Source organism: Corythoichthys intestinalis, chromosome 2 (assembly GCF_030265065.1).
Source record: "Corythoichthys intestinalis isolate RoL2023-P3 chromosome 2, ASM3026506v1, whole genome shotgun sequence".
Taxonomy (NCBI): domain Eukaryota; kingdom Metazoa; phylum Chordata; class Actinopteri; order Syngnathiformes; family Syngnathidae; genus Corythoichthys; species Corythoichthys intestinalis.
This window is the reverse complement of record NC_080396.1, coordinates 49,843,250-49,861,257: the sequence shown is the minus strand read 5'-3', so window position 1 is coordinate 49,861,257 and position 18,008 is coordinate 49,843,250. Positions and strand designations below refer to the sequence as shown.

The window sequence follows — 18,008 nt, the reverse complement described above, 5'->3', positions numbered from 1 at the left end:
GGGTTGCACCGGTGAAAATGGGAGTGAATGAGTTAAACTGAATCGAAAAGAATCGGAATTGGAAAAATCGTATCAATTCCCATTCCTACACACAAGTCTTGAAAGTACAACACTTCAACTTTTATATTCCTCTTGTGTCTTTGCTTTGACGAAATGAATGAAAAGTTGTCATGCTAGGGTTAGGCCGGGGTTTACAATGTGTGTGGCAGTAAACAACTCTATAAATGAAAAATGTTATTTATTATTTGACAAAGGAGTAAAGGTGCAGTGTGGTAATTGTCCTGAATGCGGATAAGATTATAGTACAGGAAGTGAAAGGAACATTTCCTAGATTTGCAATCACATGATATGTAGACAGGTGAACAAAGTGTACAGTAAAATATTACACAACTACTGAACAGGACATTTCTTTGATATCAAAAAGAAAATGTTACAAGGACACTGTCCTACGACCTATGACTAAACCGTTGTTGGTTGCATGGCAACAATAAAACATTTGCACAAGAAGCTTGTTGGGGTAATAACTGTGCTGTTTATTCTAGTACAGTCGACCTGTCAGCATTGAAGAGACATTAAAGCCAAAGGTTTTGTTCACTGACCTTTTTAGTGGCACTGCATAAACATATCAGGATGGTAACTATACTTAGTTGATTTGCACTCTGATAACTTCAATCTGCTCTGAACATGGAGCTACAATGTTTTATAAAGAAAAAAAGGCATAAACTTCAAATGTATTACTTGAACATGGGGAGGAAATTGCCATACTAGATACGTTTGTGATAGATACTTTGTGTGACAAAGTTGACGGTAGAACTTGTTGAAAAGCTGTAAAATTCTACCATCTAGTGGTAGAAATATAAACTCATCAATATTACCGGGGAACAAAGTATTTTTACCCAAACCAAGCATATTATTCTCTTATTAGACAAATTGCAGCGAATTTATATGTAAGTTTCCACTTTTTTTCGCTCTTACAAACACAGCCAAAGATGTTTCATAACATACAACATTGATAAGTATCAACTCATACTTGATATAGAATATGACAATTAAAATATTAAAATATATGAAAAATGCATATATGGCCAAATATAAGTAGTAAAAGGGTGCAATGGAAGCAACTAATAGTGATGTTGCAGAATTGTTTAGAGAACAAATTAAAGTCAGATAGAATTGTTTAGAGAACAAATTAAAGTCAGCATGTAACCCAAAACAGTCAAATATGATGACAGTGGAGATACTAAAAAGTATACACGTCCCTTTTCAAATACAAAGTTTTTTCGAGTCTTGCAACCGAGATAAATTTTCATCAATTTCTATCATTGACGTGTCGTATAATCTGGAACTAATCTGTGGAAAACAACGAATAAAATAATGTTTCCGAATGAACCAATTACTTTCAAACTTCTGTTAAGTGCAAATCAGCACGTCTGCCTTTCTTAAAAGTGTCTGGGATTAACCCTAAATTGAGTTCAGGTGTTCTGATATACATTTTCTGACATTTTTGTTGGTGTGCGGAAATCTTCCATGTGATCAAAGGACATCATTATTCAATCAATCATGAGAAAGGGGTCGAAATAATTTCCCAGTGACAACATACAGATGACCACAAAAGGAGAAAATATGGGACAACAGTGACATTAACAATGGATCTCTCTCCAAAACTGATGAAAACTGGTTGGCGAGGACGGAATCCTTATTTCCTGAATCCTTATATACAGCTCAGTTAACATGCCCAAACGTGGAAAATTGTTATGATCCAAATGAAACCAAGATTGTGTTTAAAGGCCATAATTACAAAAGGGGTAGTATACGTGGAGCAAACAATATTGCTAATCTCCAAAAGAACACCACAGTGACAGTAAGGCATGGTAGCAGCAGCGGCAGTCTTTGGGACTTTTTCTACAGCTGAACCTGGGGCCTACAGCAAAGGTGGAGGAAATTTTGAACGGTTTTAAATAGCAATCATTGTTCTGATAGAAAGGAAATTAATTAAGAGGTAAAGCCTATAGGAACATTTAAACTTGAAACTTGTGTGCTGACTTCCATTTAACGTGAGTTTCAATGCAAAACCCCCTGGAGCCACATTACCTCAGTTGGTAACTTACCTTATGGATGAATGCTAATGAATTGAGTTGTACAGCTAAGGAGTTCCATTAATGGTGAAAAAAACGTTTTGAAATGCATTTAGACAGGGGTAAGTATACTTTTGTTTCTCCACTGTACAAGACAAGATGGCATGCAGACTAATATATGCAATATTCTCGCTAATCTTTAAAACTAAAAGTAGGTTCTGTACATTATTTTAACAAGGCGTGGTACATAAAATAAGCTTGCAACAGAAAAAAGGTCATTCCTCATGCAAATTGCACCTCAAGAAGTCTTCAGCAGTCAATATCAATGCTAAACAGCAGCTCTTCCAAGGCATCTAGCTTCTGATTGGCCTCCTCGATGGCACTGTACGTCTGAACGTGGGTGGCAATGTGGAAACGGATGTCGTCTATCAGAGGGACCGAGTCGGTCTCGTGACGCTTCTCCAGCAAAGCGGCATCCTCTTTGACCATCTCGGCAAACTCTTCATTCTGCACCAACTGTGACAGACACATGACAAGTCAACAGGTCAATGTTTTCGATAGAGGAAAAGTGCGGTCGGTCCGAAACAATAAAATAGCAATGCAGATTGTTGGAAAATATATACAACAACAACAAAAAAACGCACTCGCTCAATTATTTTGGCCATAAACTCTATGCATTGATCCTCCAGCCGAGAAAGCCGGAAAAGCTTGGCTGTCTTCCACAGGCACAGAACGTTATCTTCACATATATTCTTGGCAAGAGTCTTCCCGCACAGTCGTTTCAGGCCCGGCAGAAGGTACATGTCAGCCACACATAGGACGTCAAACACGTTCTCCCGTGTCAGCTGGACATGAGGAAGAACCAGTTGGTTGTCGCACTAATGATCAACACTCAAGTAGCAACATCAAGGAAGTTGATGTTTTAATATTGTGTGGACTGTAAAAGCACCACCGAGTTCAAACAAAACAACCTTTCTCAAACCTGCGTGTCATCGCTGTAGATGTAATACATGACGTGGATGAAAATCTGATGAGAGATGTTGTGCAGAGTTATTACAGGTGTGCTTGGCTGGGACTGAAGCTGCTCTCCCTCACTGAAGTGGTCCTCCACTAAAGCTTTAAAGTAATCACTCCGTCCACAGAAAAAGGCCTGGGGAAACACACATTGGCAATAAAACTTCAGTTAGTGTGAAAACATGGGGAATGAGAATGAAAAGAAGGCTTTAAACCTTATGACACAAGAAATCATAGCCATCGACTCGAAAGCAGACGTCGGGATAGGTGGGCAAGTGGTCCACCCGATTGAAAGGAAGTACCCCATATCCAACCTGAGGTGAGTTAAGAACATAACAAATGTCACATAGATGAACTAAACCATTAAAACAAGAGCTATAGCAATGGAGCCCGTTGGCCCAAGGCAGTACAATATAGGTAAATGCTGGGCACCCTTTATAAGGCTCATTGGTTGCCATTGACGGCGTTTGACGTCCAATCCATTTTGACAAAGAGCAGCGTTCATTCACATTTTTGGTCATGTAGGCCAGTTCCTAACCACCGGTCTCGGCCCACAAGACAAATAAATAATTATTTTCGTTTTAAACCCGTCGCACACGAGTAAAGAGATCAGGAGCCAACAGCGCGCTTCACCACAGGGTTTCACGGTATCACGGTATTGCAATTATAGCTCCAAAATGTGTTGTTTTGAGATGTATGGGTTAAAAAAATAAATACATTCTGGGATTTTTTATTTTTCAGAACATATTTGCAAATTGGAACATGAATATAATGTTAAATGAATAAAAAAATATATATTTTAAATAAAATTAAAATCAATAGAACTTATACTAGTAGACTATCCACAGCCACAGCTCAGGTTGCTAAAGATTAGAGAAAGAACAAATATAATTGCTATAAAAAAGTAAAAAACACTTCTAAATAAAATTAAAATATATCGACCGTACGACTTTTTTTTTTTTTGAGGGGGCAAAAAGCTCAAGTGAAGTTTCGCTATTTTCAGCCACTGTGTCAGCTTTAGTCTACATGTCATGCCTTTGTGTTAAAAAAAAACAAAGAATTCATAAGTTATTAAGTTAAAAACATATAAGTTAGTTGAAATGTAAATATTGTTGAGTAAAGGTTTCATCTAAAAAATGCTGGGAGTGAGACCTCTCCTTGTCCAGCGAACGTACATTTGTGCTTAGAGCACGATCATCTGTCCCAATTAGCGCCCTTTGATATTATCCCTTTTCCTACATTCAAGCTTGTTTCTCAGTGGCCGTGAGATTTATAACCTCGACAAAGTTGCTCTCGCAGCTAAGACTAAGCTAACATTCGTCTTTGTAAGTTTTGAGTTAGTTTGTATTTTGAATTTGAAAGGAAAATGTGTTTTGTTTTTGGCAAACATTTTCATAGTGTTCATGGATATGACTTCCTTACATTCTTCTGTATTTGTGCGAATAAAGCTACTCACACGTGTAAAAATACTATTGTACAACTTTTTAAATGTATTTGTTTTGTTTATTTCAGTTATCATGATTAGAGGCGTCCATAAATTAAAGAAAAGTACGCCTTGTGTTTGGACTGTTTCTTTTTTTGGTTCGCTGGCTGTATAGACCCTACTCACATGACGTCACAACCACGCCTCCGCACCATATTGTCCGTCAACTCGTCGTGTTGACGCATTACCGCTACGTAAAGTCCTCCTATTATGGCGTGTTTTTCTGCTCGTTAACATTAATAATCAAAATGGTGAAGGCGTGTGTGGCGATTGGTTGCAATAACAGAGAAGATAGACGGAGAGACTTGAAGTTCTACCGTATTCCGAGAGGCCCGGAGAGGAGAGCGAGATGGACTGCTGCAATTCGACGAGAAAACTGGGCTCCAAACGATTACCACAGATTATGTAGTAGTCATTTTATATCTGGTAAGATGCATTTAATATATATTTAGAGGGTTTTGGGCTGACAACCACAATTAAGATCATTGCGAGGCTAATCGCCGACAACATACAGTTTCAAATTCAAGATGCTTATTTCTTCCACCATCATTACATTTTGAATAATATTTAGCTGGTACCAAGTGAAAGAAGCTGGCATCGTCTACGGATCATCAGTTAAACAGGTGTGTCCAAACCTTTTGCAAAGGGGGCCAGATTTGGTGTGGTAAAAATGCGGGGGGCTACCTTGGCTGATTTACATAGAACAATATATTTAAACAAATTTTAGCAAGCCCTTCTGTGTGTCACATTTGCTTTATTATTTTTTTTAATTCATCATTTCAACAGTCTCGTCTTGCGACACTCGGGCTCTCGCGAAATACTGCTGCTGTGAAATTAAACTAGCTTCAAGTTGCTATAATTTCTCACTGCGTATCTTCCCTGTAATCTCGTCGTACATGTCAGCGTGTCTTGTTCGGTAATATCATTTTCGCGTCACATCGAACTCTTTGAAAACAGCGACTGTCTCTTTGCAAATGAGGCAGACACAGTTGTTGCGTGTTTTATTGAAAAAATAGTCCAATATCCACCTATCCGTGACGCGTCAGCCATCGCAGTCAACTTTTTTTTTTTATTGATTGTCGCCATTTTAGAAAATTGGAAGTAAAGGGTCACACGGGGTATTGTTGCTTAGAGTGCTGCTCTTAAAGTTTTTCAAACTTTCGTGAGAATAGGCTGATTTTGTGTGGACAAGATAGTTGTAGATATCAGGGTAGCAGATGTCAGGCAGAGAGGGCGAAGACAGCGGGTCGAAAAATATCGATTTAGGCATCAAATATGGATCTGGCGAATGGATAGACTGAAGCTTTTCCACATAACGCCTTTTATGCAACGCATCCAATGAGTTAACAGCGTCTGAAAGCACCGGGGCTTCCATGAATTGCACTATAAATTGCACGACAAATTGAAACCATTGAGAATACGGATAAACAATGACGGACAATATGGCGGCCGGATACAGCGACACGCCATTCTGTGACGTTGGTGAGTAGGGTCTATAGCAGAACAGTGTCACTAACACATACAGCAACAACCGGAGAGGGAGGGGTGAGCGCTGCTGCTCCAAGACACTTCTGGCTGCATTTTTGGGAAATGTATAATAGCGAATACCATACTACGGTGTGACGGAAAATTTTAGTGGTTTTGAAACCGTGACGTTTTCATACCACGCTAAACCTTGAAACCGGTAACCGGCACATGCCTAAGTATAACCAACCCAGTTCGGAGAGAACCCACCCAGTCAGTCAACACTGCTGCTACTACGCACTCGCAGCGCATGCGCTCATCACACAACAAATATGGCGGCCTACTGCGAGTACATTTCAGAAACTCTTTTTCTTTTCGTAGCAGAGCCACTGGCTCTCGGGAGCAATCAGCACAGTGTGCAGATGGCGCAGTGCAAGTGGTGCCTTGTATGCACTGGGCACAAAGGCTGAACGATAGCAGTGCGCAGCTGGCAGCACGGAAACCCATATATTGTGTATGTCAGTCGGGACTTTCCATAAGTGCGCTTTGTTGAAGTTTCACTAGCATTGGGACGCTTGAAAAGTGCCTCAACCAAATTCTTGCTGAAACTTGTATATCTCGCCCTCTTCCTTGAAATAATAAAAATTGCGGCCTTCGTGTTGCGCTTTAAATTCCCGCTACCCGACCCGAATGAATAAAAGCTGTGGTTGTCTTATTTAACAATGAAAAATAAATGCATTCGTGCTTTGAATTTGGGCTGTGGCAAGGTCATCTTTGGCCGTCGTGTTCCCCCGGTCTGCGAGAAATATGAAATGGCTTTACCAGTACGTGATGACAAAAAGGTTGGGTCCCATTGGTCCATGGAGGACCAGGAGTACAAAAATTATATAAATAAATAAATAAATACACAAATACATTATTTAGATGTGTCATTAAAATGCTTCTATTTCAATATTTATTTATTTATTTCACTTCCTCAAACCCATTTCTTACTCTGAGCTGAGGCGGCAGAGCACAGTCTGCCAACTGGGCCATATCCTCCTGGAGTTGGCAGATATGTGGCTCCAGACTGAGAACCTTCACGCAAATGCCTGGCTTGTTGGAAACTTTGGTACAAAAAACAAAAAAACAAAGACATTCAAGCCTTGCAACATGAGGGATAAAGTGCAGTCTAACCATAAAACAGGATCTTACCAAAGTCATACACCTGTTTACACTTAATCTGCAGTTCCTCAATGAGAGCTGTCATTTTACACTGCTTTGCAAGTCGTCTGCAGTCATCTACAAGGCTCACATCAATATCCATACGTCCTGGAACATCAGACCATAGTAGTTTTTGGATGAAGTTATAGTCAAATGCATCGATCGAGGAGATTTTTCGTTTACTGCAAATGATTCATGGCTCACTACAAGGCCGTCACGTGTTATCATTTCTCGCCCAGAGAATTACGAGCTGTCGAATATCCCCACCTGTATATAAATACTGCAGAATGGCTCCAAAAGCTGCAGGGTTGATCTGAAATCAAGTACAAATAAGTATGCTACTACCACATACAGTGTTATCATCTCATAACAGAGCAGGCAATGACTCCGTCAAGTGGACCTACCAAGGGATGTTTGAGGTGGATCAAGGTTTTGTTCTTCCATTTGTTTGCGAACATTTCAGTGAAATACTCTGACAGTGCACCGAGCACGCATCGGTGAGCCGTGAACATTTGCCCGTGAACAAGGAAGGTGATGTCACTATGCAGTCCCTGCTCCAGCAACCTGCGGAGAGAGCAAATGGTTGGAAGATGAGGCCAAAGTATATAAAAAGTCTAAACACCCCTATTCAAAAGCATGCATTTTGCGCTATAAAAAATATAGACCAAGATAAATAACTTCAACGGTTTTTCCACTATGAGTGTAGGAATGCCTGCGTCTGTACTTACACGTGCAGGAAATAGTTAAAATCGTCTCTCTTCATGGCGCGAACACTGACACATTTGTACTCTTTTAGCAGGCGTCGGATTGAGTCGTTCAGTGACCCGTACAGGCACCGCTCACCGTCAAATGTGTTGGCTTCACATTTGGCACCTACACAACAAGTAGGAAGGAGAAAATAAGTCATCTTCTGAAATCTTGATCTTGAAATGTTGTGTCAGGCAAGATAATGTGACTTTACGAGGTTTGATTTTTCACATAATGGTACTAATATTTTGCCCTTACCACTTGCCAGCAGGTACTGGACAAGCTCCTCATGGCCACAGAGACAAGCATAATACCTAGCAAATAAATGCAGGTCTATATATTATACTCTTGAGTGGAATAAACATAAAGGTATTGTCTGAATGTCACTTACAAGGGGCTGCTATCCCATTTATCTCTTACATTGAGGTCCACATCTCGCTCTTCAATGAGGTATCTAGGAGACACAAAGCGAGTAGACTCATAATAACATAATAAATGGAAAATGAATTAATGAATGAATAATAAAATGACCAAATATGAGGTGGGTGAGTGTCAATGAAAGACGACCAGAAAAACAAATTTCTCAGATTTTGCTATTTAATCAAAGTATACATCCATATAATTAACTTTTTTGTTTGATTCAATAAACTAATGACAACCTAACTCCCAAATATAAACAAATACCGTATTGGCCCGAATATAAGACGGTGTTTTTTGTAGTGGTGTCAACAATAATCGATGCGGCGATGCATCCCGATGCGGGTCATGGACGATTCGATTCGATGCGGGCAACAAGCCGAATCGATTCAACGCATTTTAAAATATATAAGTACGTTCAAAAATCTTCCCTGCGCAATTCCGGTGATGCAATGGATTTGGTTTCCCCATTTGTATTATTATTGTCATGTTTCATTTTTTACACACTGCATAACTCTGGTCAAGTTTCCCACCAACCTCATAGAAGCCAAAATGTCTCCAGATGTCAGCTTTCAATGTCTTAGGTGCATCAAGAATCTTTCTTGCTCCCTCTTTCTCCGCTTCAGCCATTGTTATGTTATGTCCTATCTCTTAGAGGTTAGATCTTGTGCCCGAACCCGAACGGGTCGGGCCCAAAATTTTAAGCATTCATGTTCGGCGCGGGGCGGCCCGACCCGACCCAACCCAACCCGCGCCGGACTAATAAATTATTTTTTTAAAAAAAAAGGATAAAACCGAGAACAGGCTCTCTGTATTGTGCATTTGCTTGTCCACTCACATGAAGCAGTGGCGCCGCCCGCTTTTTCTTCTTCTCCTCCGCTGTGGCGCTTGCGATTCGTTACGAAAGACACTTTTATTTATGCACACAAAGGCAACACAAATAAGAACCTTTTGAATCCTCTCCTCTATGTGTCTGCAAACTCTTTTTTTTTTTTCATATTAAACTTTCCCAGCGTTATTTCGTTGTGTAAATGATTTTATAATGATCACAAAAATATGTAGACTATTTAAACATTAAGAAAACTTGCGTTTTTTTTCTGCCAACTGAGAATTCGTTACGAAAGACACTTTTTTATGCACACAAAGGCAACACAAATGTGATCCTTTTGAATCCTCTCCTCTGTGTGTCTGCAAACTCGTTTTTTTTTTATATTAAACTTTCCCAGCGTTATTTCGTTGTGTAAATGATTTTATAATGATCACAAAAATATGTAGACTATTTAAACATTAAGAAAACTTGCGTTTTTTTTCTGCCAACTGAGAATTCGTTACGAAAGACACTTTTTTTATGCACACAAAGGCAACACAAATGTGATCCTTTTGAATCTTCTCCTCTGTGTGTCTGCAAAATCGCATGTTTTTTTTTAATATTAAACTTTCCCAGCGTTATTTCGTTGTGTAAATGCTTCTATAATGATCACAAAAATATGTAGACTATTTAAACATTCAGAAACATGCGTTTTTTCTGCCATCTCGAAGAAATGAAAATGAATTGCTGCTGCTGCGTTTTTTTTTTTCCGCATCACTCCAAGCCGGGTCGGGCTTCAATACCAGCGGGCCGTGTCGGGTCGGGCTGGATTTTTTAGGCCCCATCTAACCTCTACTATCTCTCTGCTCTTTCACTTGCAAAAAAATGATATTTCCTCATGTTGAAACAGATTGTTATGGCTGCTAAAATGCTGCTGCACTTCATTTTAATTCATTATTTTTTATTGTTATGTGGTAGTTACTGATTGCATTTCTAAGTTGATTGCACATATATAGTGGGCTAGGCCTACATTTTACTTTTGTTCTACATTGCAATTTAGTTGGATGTTTTGTTTGCAACTGAACTGATCCCTGGATTGATATAGCGATAAAGATGCTGCTGCACTACAATATTTTCTTTGTCGCTTTCTTTAATATTTACTTGAATATTTTTATCGATGGGTTGTTGTGACTAAAATACAGTTACTGTTATTACTGATTTTGCACAGGAGTTCAGATGCTGCACTGTGTAAAAGGCAGCTACTGTGTGTAAAAAAAAAAGAGAAAGCCCTGGTCTCATTCAAAGCACCAATTAAATGCTGTGATCTGTTTTTTTTTTTTTTTTTTTTAATATATATCTAAAAGTATTTTCATTTGACTTCAACCAGGAGCGACACAAGAGCCAATAAAAAGTTGTTTAATGTCTGACCGCTTGTGTTGCCTCATGATTCACGAAAAATATGCTTTGCTTTAGAATTTTAATGCATCCCAGGCTTTAAGGCATTGCGATGCATTGTCAAATCGAACCGAATCGAATCGTGACCCTCTGAATCGAATTGAATCGAATCGTGGCCCTCCGAATCGTAATCGAATCGAATTGTGAGGGCAGTACCGATGCACACCTCTAGTTTTTTGCATTGAAATAAGACTGAAAAAGTGGGGGTCGTCTTATAGTCGCGGTCTAGACATTATACCCATTCACGACGCTAGATGGCGCCAGATATCATTGAAGCGATGTTCTGTCTTGACAGATCTCAGCTACTCTGAAGTTTAACCAGTTTGCATTATTTTATTGCAATGTTTTTCCTTATTCAGATTTGTTTCAAGATTACAGTTACAGTTAGACTTCACTTTGATGGTTAATGCAGTTATTGCAATTTTGTTGTTTTATCACAATAGATTGGTTTATTTACATTTAAAAAACCAGAAGCCATTCATTTACAAATGTGATTGCACTTTAGTTTACATATTTAAATGTTCAGATATTAAAATGTGAATGAGGCAAAATAACATGCTTTTTCTCTCAAATATATTGTTATAATCATGTTTCAGATGTACTGTAATTATTTTCTGCATAAAAAAATAATTTGCTGTTCAAAAAGTATTTTTTCAAACTTGAGTCTTGAAAAAACATTGAGACATGGAGAAAAGAAAGACCAAAGAACTGTCTTGGGAACTGAGAAGTAACATTGTGAGGAAATACGGGCAATCTCAAGGCTACAAGTCCATCTCCAAAGACCTGAATGTTCCTGTGTCTACCGAGCGCAGTATCATCAATGAGTGTAAAGCCCATGGCACTGTGGCTAACCTCCCCAGATGTGGACGGAAAAGAAAAATAAACGAGCGATTACAACGAAAGACTGTGCAGATGGTGGATAAAGAACCTCGACAAACATCCAAACACGTTCAAGCTGTCCTGTAGTCAGAAGGTACAACAGTGTCAACCCATATTATCCGTCGGCGTCTGCATGAAAATGGACTCTATGGTAGGATACCTAGGAAGACGCCACTTCTGACCCGGAGACATAAAAAAAACAGGTTGGAGTTTGCCAAAACATACCTGTGAACGCCAAATACGTTTTGGAAGAATTTTCTCTGGTCAGATGAGACAAAAGTAGAGCTTTTTGGGAAAAGGCATCAACATAGAGTTTACAGGGGGAAAAAAACAAGGCCTTCAAAGAAAAGAACACGGTCCCCACAGACAAACATGGTGGAGGTTCCCTGATGTTTTGGGGTTGCTTTGCTACCTCTGGCACTAGACTGCTTGACCGTGTGCATGGCATTACAAAGTCTGAAGACTACAAACACATTTTGCAGCATAATGTAGGGCCCAGTGTGAGAAAGCTGGGTCTCCCTCAGAGGTCATGGGTCTTCCAGCAGGACAATGACCCAAAACAGACTTCAAAAAGCACTAGAAAATGATCTGAGAGAAAGCACTGGAGACTTCTAAAGTGGCCAGCAATGAGTCCAGACCTGAATCCCATAGAAAACCTGTGGAGAGATCTGAAAATGGCAGTTTGAAGAAGGAAACCTTCAAATCTCAGACCTGGAGCCGTTGGCCAAAGAAGAATGGTGTAAAATTCCCGCAGAGCATTGTAAGAAACTCATTGATGGATACCGGAAGTGTTTGTTCGCAGCTATTTTGTCAAAAGGTTGTGCTATCAAGTATTAGGCTGAGGGTGAAGATACTTTTGTCCGGCCCGTTTTTGGAGTTTTGTGTAAAATGTTAATGAATTAATTTTTTTTCATTCTCTTTTGTGTTTTTTCATTGCAGGCAAAATAAATGAAGATATTACTACTAAAGTTTTTGTAATTGCAATCATTTTCTGGGAGAAATTGAGCATTCTCTGACAGAATTGCAGGGGTACCAATACTTTTGGCCAGCAGTGTATAACATTTATTTGGAATGTGAGGTTGTTGGGTGTTTTCTAATGCAGAACCGAAGCACCAATTACACAGACTGGCTCTATTTCACTAAATTGTTGACAGACTTGGTCATATTTAATTATGGATTCCTTCAGACTGATGGAATAGAAAAAATAAAATTTTACAGTATTATTTACCTATTATTATTTAGTTTCTGATCCTGTCTAGCTCATCTTCTTCATGTTTTGCCTGTGTCTTTTTTAATTATGTCACATGAATTCTTATCTTTGTTTACCTTCTGCTATACATTAGGGGCCATAAAATGCATACTTGGGGGGCCTGCAAGCTTTTATTGGTCATGTCAGATATTGTGCAGGCATACGCTTTCTGGCAGGGAGGAAGCGCTTTTCTGTCTTTATGTCTTAAAGCTTCACACATTCAAAAATAACATTGATTTTGACTGAACAATCATCTGTTAAAAGAAAAACTGCCAAAACACTGGCATCATGACCAATAATTAAACAAAGTACAAACATGAAATCAATACACAATAATTTCATTGTTATTATATAGTTGTGCTCATGAAGTCAATGTGAAATTATTCAGATGTGCATTATTCTTCAAAGTAAACATGCGCAATCAGGTAAAACCACTTTTTGCAGAAAAGCCTGTATTTCTTCTGAAGCTGCTTTTGTTTTTTTTCTCTGCAATCCAAACACTGTGGCAGTTATGGCTAAATCTTTGTTGGTTTCAAAATCTGTGACCGTGGCTCAGTATTAAAAGAATCTATATTTTTTTAAATTATTATTATATTTACCTGATTTATCATGTGTACATCATTGAATGGCATTTGCAAAATTTTAGATATCCTTGCACATCAATTTTATAAAGTTCAACTATCATTTCTTCCAGACTCATATGTGTAAACCCACCAACGTGATTACTGCCTCCAAAAATTAACAAATGTTTGCTAAGGTCTTATTTGGTAAGACACAAAAGACAATCGGTGTGCTTAAATAAAGTGCAGCCGATATTAGAAAATATTTCCTTATGGGATGCTGGAATCGCAGCATCTGGACATTTAAAAATGAAAAATGGTGCATCAATTTAGTTTATGATCAGTCAGTTGTTAATTAATAAATAAGATGCATTAGTAATTATTTCAGTAAAAGAAGGGTTCACTAACAGATATAGACAAAAATTATTTGATAGAAAGGGCTTATAATCCTATGGCCTATTGACATTCAAACATGAGCATTGACAGTCAGTCCTCCCAGTTGAAATGACTTGGACATCAATTGCTGTCATTGGCGGGCAATAAGTTAAATAATATGAAATTTAAAAATGAACAAATTTAATAGCACCTTCGAGTGTTACTTGGGGATAAACAGTGCATTTCTATTTTTATTCGTTTCACACACACAACACAGACACACACACACATATATATATATATATATATATATATATATATATATATACACATATATATGGCGGAAAACACAGACAAGGCTGAAAAAGCAGTTTCTGCTCTTGCACCCCTCTTTAAAATAAACTGCTGTATTTTAAGCCAAAAGAACTGTTGTGTTTGATAAAACAATATGTCTAAATACTGCCATAGCAGCTTCATGGCGCAACTATTTTTAATTAGTCCGTTTTACCCTGGAAACCCCCGTTTAGAGACGTCATGCAACCGCTTTTGTTTCAACCCAGCCATAAAACAAAGGTAATTAATGATATTTATTATTCAAAATGTCTGTCATTTTTATCTTAGAATCATTAATTAATGTATAATATTTTGTTTAAAATAACAAAAAGCCTTTAAAAAATTATCCACTCACAAATTGTAAACTTTTAAACAAATTACGTCACAATGAAAAAATTGACGTCTGAAAAAATGTCACTGATATTTACCTCATGACTATCGCTTGATTGTTATATATATATACATTATATATATATATATATATATATATATACACATACATATATATATAATATATAAAATTATCGTGTTAACGGGCGTTAATTAATTTTTTTAATTAATCACGTTAAAATATTTGACGCAATTAACGCACATGCCCCGCTCAGATTTAAATGACAGTACAGTGAAATGCCCACTTGTTAATTGTGTTTTATGGAGTTTTGCCGCCCTCTGCTGGCGCTTGGGTGCAGCTGATTTTATAGGCTTCAGCACCCATGAGCATTGTGTAAGTAATTATTGACATCAACAATGGCGGGCTACTAGTTTATTTTTTGATTGAAAATGTTACAAATTTTATTAAAACGAAAACATTAAGAGGGGTTTTCATATAAAATTTCTATAACTTGTACTAACATTTTGCTTTTAAGAACTACAAGTCTTTCTATCCATGGATCGCTTTAACAGAATGTTAATAATGTTAATGCCATGTTGTTGATTTATTGTTGTAATAAACAAATACAGTCCTTATGTACTGTATGTTGACTGTATATATCCATCTTGTGTCTTATCTTTCCATTCCAACAATAATTCCCAGAAAAATATGGCATATTTTATAGAGGGTTTGAATTGCGATTAATTGCGATTAATTACGATTAATTAATTTTTAAGCTGTAATTAACTCGATTAAAAATTTTAATCATTTGACAGCCCTAATATATATATATATAATTCCAAAAATACAATAATTTATTGGAGGGAAAAATACATAATTGAGGCATAGCACGTTCACATACATGAACATTACATTTTTGGTCATGTAGTTCACAATTGTTTACCAATGTTATCACACATGCATATCGGACAATTATGAAATTTGGCCAAATTGGGAGTCTCAGAGCGGAACTTTATATATATATATATAAATTAAATTAAATTAAGCTGTAATTAACTCGATTAAAAATTTTAATCATTTGACAGCCCTAATATATATATATATATAATTCCAAAAATACAATAATTTATTGGAGGGAAAAATACATAATTGAGGCATAGCACGTTCACATACATGAACGTTACATTTTTGGTCATGTAGGTCACAATTGTATACCAATGTTAAAATAAATTTGAGGCCTACATGACCTAGAACGCCATGACTTAGGAGGTAAAGTTGTTTGTTTGTTTGTTTGTATGTTTGTTTGTTTTGAATGACCAAAAAAAAAAATAGTCACTTGCCTTACAACGGGTTAAATATTTGCGTTTAGCTTGTGAAAAATATTGAGTCACAAGCAACTCGTAGCCTGCCCTTGACAGCGCTAGACGTCCAATCCATTTTAACTGGGAGGGTGCACGTCCATCGCCATCAGTGGTCGCCAATGAGTTAAGTAGGCAAACTTGACTTGCTTTAGTGGGCCTTGAGTTTAACTAAATTCTTGATCATACGGTTTGGATGGCGGATGTGTTTGGCTTTCTTTTTACTTTGATATTTTATCAGAATATCACACGTGTCCTTGTTGTATCGTCATGTAATGACGTCAAATCTCTCATCTGATCATGGCATAATCTGCCAAGGTTGCATGTGCAAACTGAGCCGCCTGATTCTCTGATTCCAATAAACTCATCTTTGCTAAATATAACAACCCTCGTTTCGCTAAGCAACAGCTGTACAATACAATCATGCTTTAAAAAAAATTTTTTTTTAAAGAGCTTCAGCAAAAGGCACTCATGTAAACAAATAATGGTTACCTGACTCTACAAACGTCGCCCTTTCTGCAACTACTAAATAACTCGTGGACGTCCATGATGCCCTCGGTGTTTTCGGTCCTCTGAAATGCATTGAGTCGGCCTGTCTGCTGGACAGGTAGGCGATAAGTTACTAAGGCTTGAGAGTTTGTTAGCTCCGAACTTGGCAGAGGTGGCGGTGGTGCGCTTAGCTCGACGCGAGGTTGTTGACGAGTGCTTTCTGCTCAGTAATGTTTTGGTGGAAGGGGTTCTGGAGTCACGTGACGTGTAGCGTTGCCTTCACGGTCTAAAGAATGGCGAAGAAAAGAAAACTCCCCACTTCAACATGTGTGTACACTTCGATTTCTCAGAGGAATTTTATAGGGCATGTTTTAGGTTTCTGACAAACTTATCCTACTTGTTTCAATAGAATTCAAATTGCGCTACGGCATTATATATTTTAAGAGAAAAAAACTATTTTCAAAACATGTGATGCACGTGAATGCAATGATATACGTAGTATGGCTTGTGTTTTTTCTGGGTGAAAAAATGCAACGTTTACGCTGAGTAGCAGTGTCTCATTTATTTAATACCTTTTTTAATGTAATAATGTCATCAAGCAACATTCTACTTCTGATAAAACAAATATTTAACCTTGTAAAACTTTAAATTAAACTGAAGCTATTTCAAGGCAAAATTCAGCCATGGCAACAACATGTTGATGACCCCGAAACGCAGTGTCAGCAATAAAATTAACTTACAAACATTCTTGAAGGGAATTCTAAATCAGGCTGCTTAGGCAATACTTTCCCCAAGATTGTCATCCATTGAACATGGTACGCCCGCCGGTGTCGTGCAAATGTAGTTACCCCAGTCAAAAATTGTATCCCCTGAGCGGAGCCATATGGAAGTGGATTTGTGTCTTTATTTATTCAATCAAAAAAAAAGTAGCTTCAATAAAAAATAAATTAAAAAATGTGTTTGCAAAAATAAATTTGAAACAAAAAAAATGCATGTGAAAGCTAATTTTCCTTGATTTTTTTTTTGTTTTTTTTTTTGTGTTGGAGACAAGATTTTTTTCATTGAAGCAACTTTTTTGATTGAAGTAATGTTGATATGTGTTTGGGCCACATTTTGGCTAGGACGTTTTTGTCTTTATAAGTTGCTTCAAAAAAATATTTTTTTTTTTCAAAAAGAAAAATGACTTCAATCAAAAAAAAAAAAAAAAAAAAAAGAAAAACAATTCAATCATAGAAAGCGTTTTTGAATGCGAAAAAATATTTGAGATTGAAAAATTTGCATTTGAACACTTATTTTTCATTGAAAAAGTTTTCTTTGATTGAAGCAATCCTTTTTGTGTTTGGGCCATATTATGGGTGGGACATTTGTGTCTAAATCATCCAATCCCCCCAAAAAGTTGCTTCAATCAAAAAAAAATATTTTCAATCAAAAAAAAAAAAATCATTTGAAAAATAAAATTGCCCTCCCGTAATTTTTTTTTTTTTTTTGGGGGGGGGGGGGGTCATATGCAAAGTAAATGACCGTCTTAGGTGCTAGTCACATGATCTGTTCGAAAAATAATTTTGACCCATTCTAAATTTTTTTTTTTTTTTTGTTCATTTCATTCATTTTGGTTGCAGTTTTATTGCTTTAAAACTTTTGTCTATTTATAGGAAAGTCAGTTTCATGCAATGACATTTTTCTGCCTGCCCCCCTCTTAAAATCCGCTTATGGTAGTTGGCATCAATAGAAGTACAAAGACATACTGTATTTGTAATTCACAAATAAT

At 37.4% G+C, this 18,008-nt stretch overlaps 1 protein-coding gene across 2 annotated transcripts; it reads right to left on the bottom strand.

Annotated features, from left to right (window-relative positions):
* Window positions 1–509: 509 nt before the first annotated feature.
* abtb1 (ankyrin repeat and BTB (POZ) domain containing 1) lies at window positions 510–16,510 on the bottom strand. Of its 2 annotated transcripts, XM_057830203.1 has the most exons (12): window positions 16,244–16,508; window positions 8,378–8,440; window positions 8,245–8,300; window positions 7,968–8,112; window positions 7,644–7,803; window positions 7,507–7,552; window positions 7,231–7,347; window positions 7,030–7,142; window positions 3,305–3,403; window positions 3,058–3,225; window positions 2,720–2,920; window positions 510–2,591 (listed from the first exon to the last, which is right to left on the bottom strand). In XM_057830203.1, exons 1-12 carry the CDS (start codon window positions 16,297–16,299, stop codon window positions 2,385–2,387), a joined length of 1,431 nt encoding a protein of 476 aa, XP_057686186.1. In that variant the 5' UTR covers window positions 16,300–16,508; the 3' UTR covers window positions 510–2,384. The 2 variants fall into 2 exon arrangements, with proteins under 2 accessions (XP_057686186.1, XP_057686187.1); XM_057830204.1 differs by lacking the exon at window positions 2,720–2,920 and having other exon boundaries at window positions 16,244–16,510.
* Between the last annotated feature and the right edge of the window lie 1,498 nt (window positions 16,511–18,008).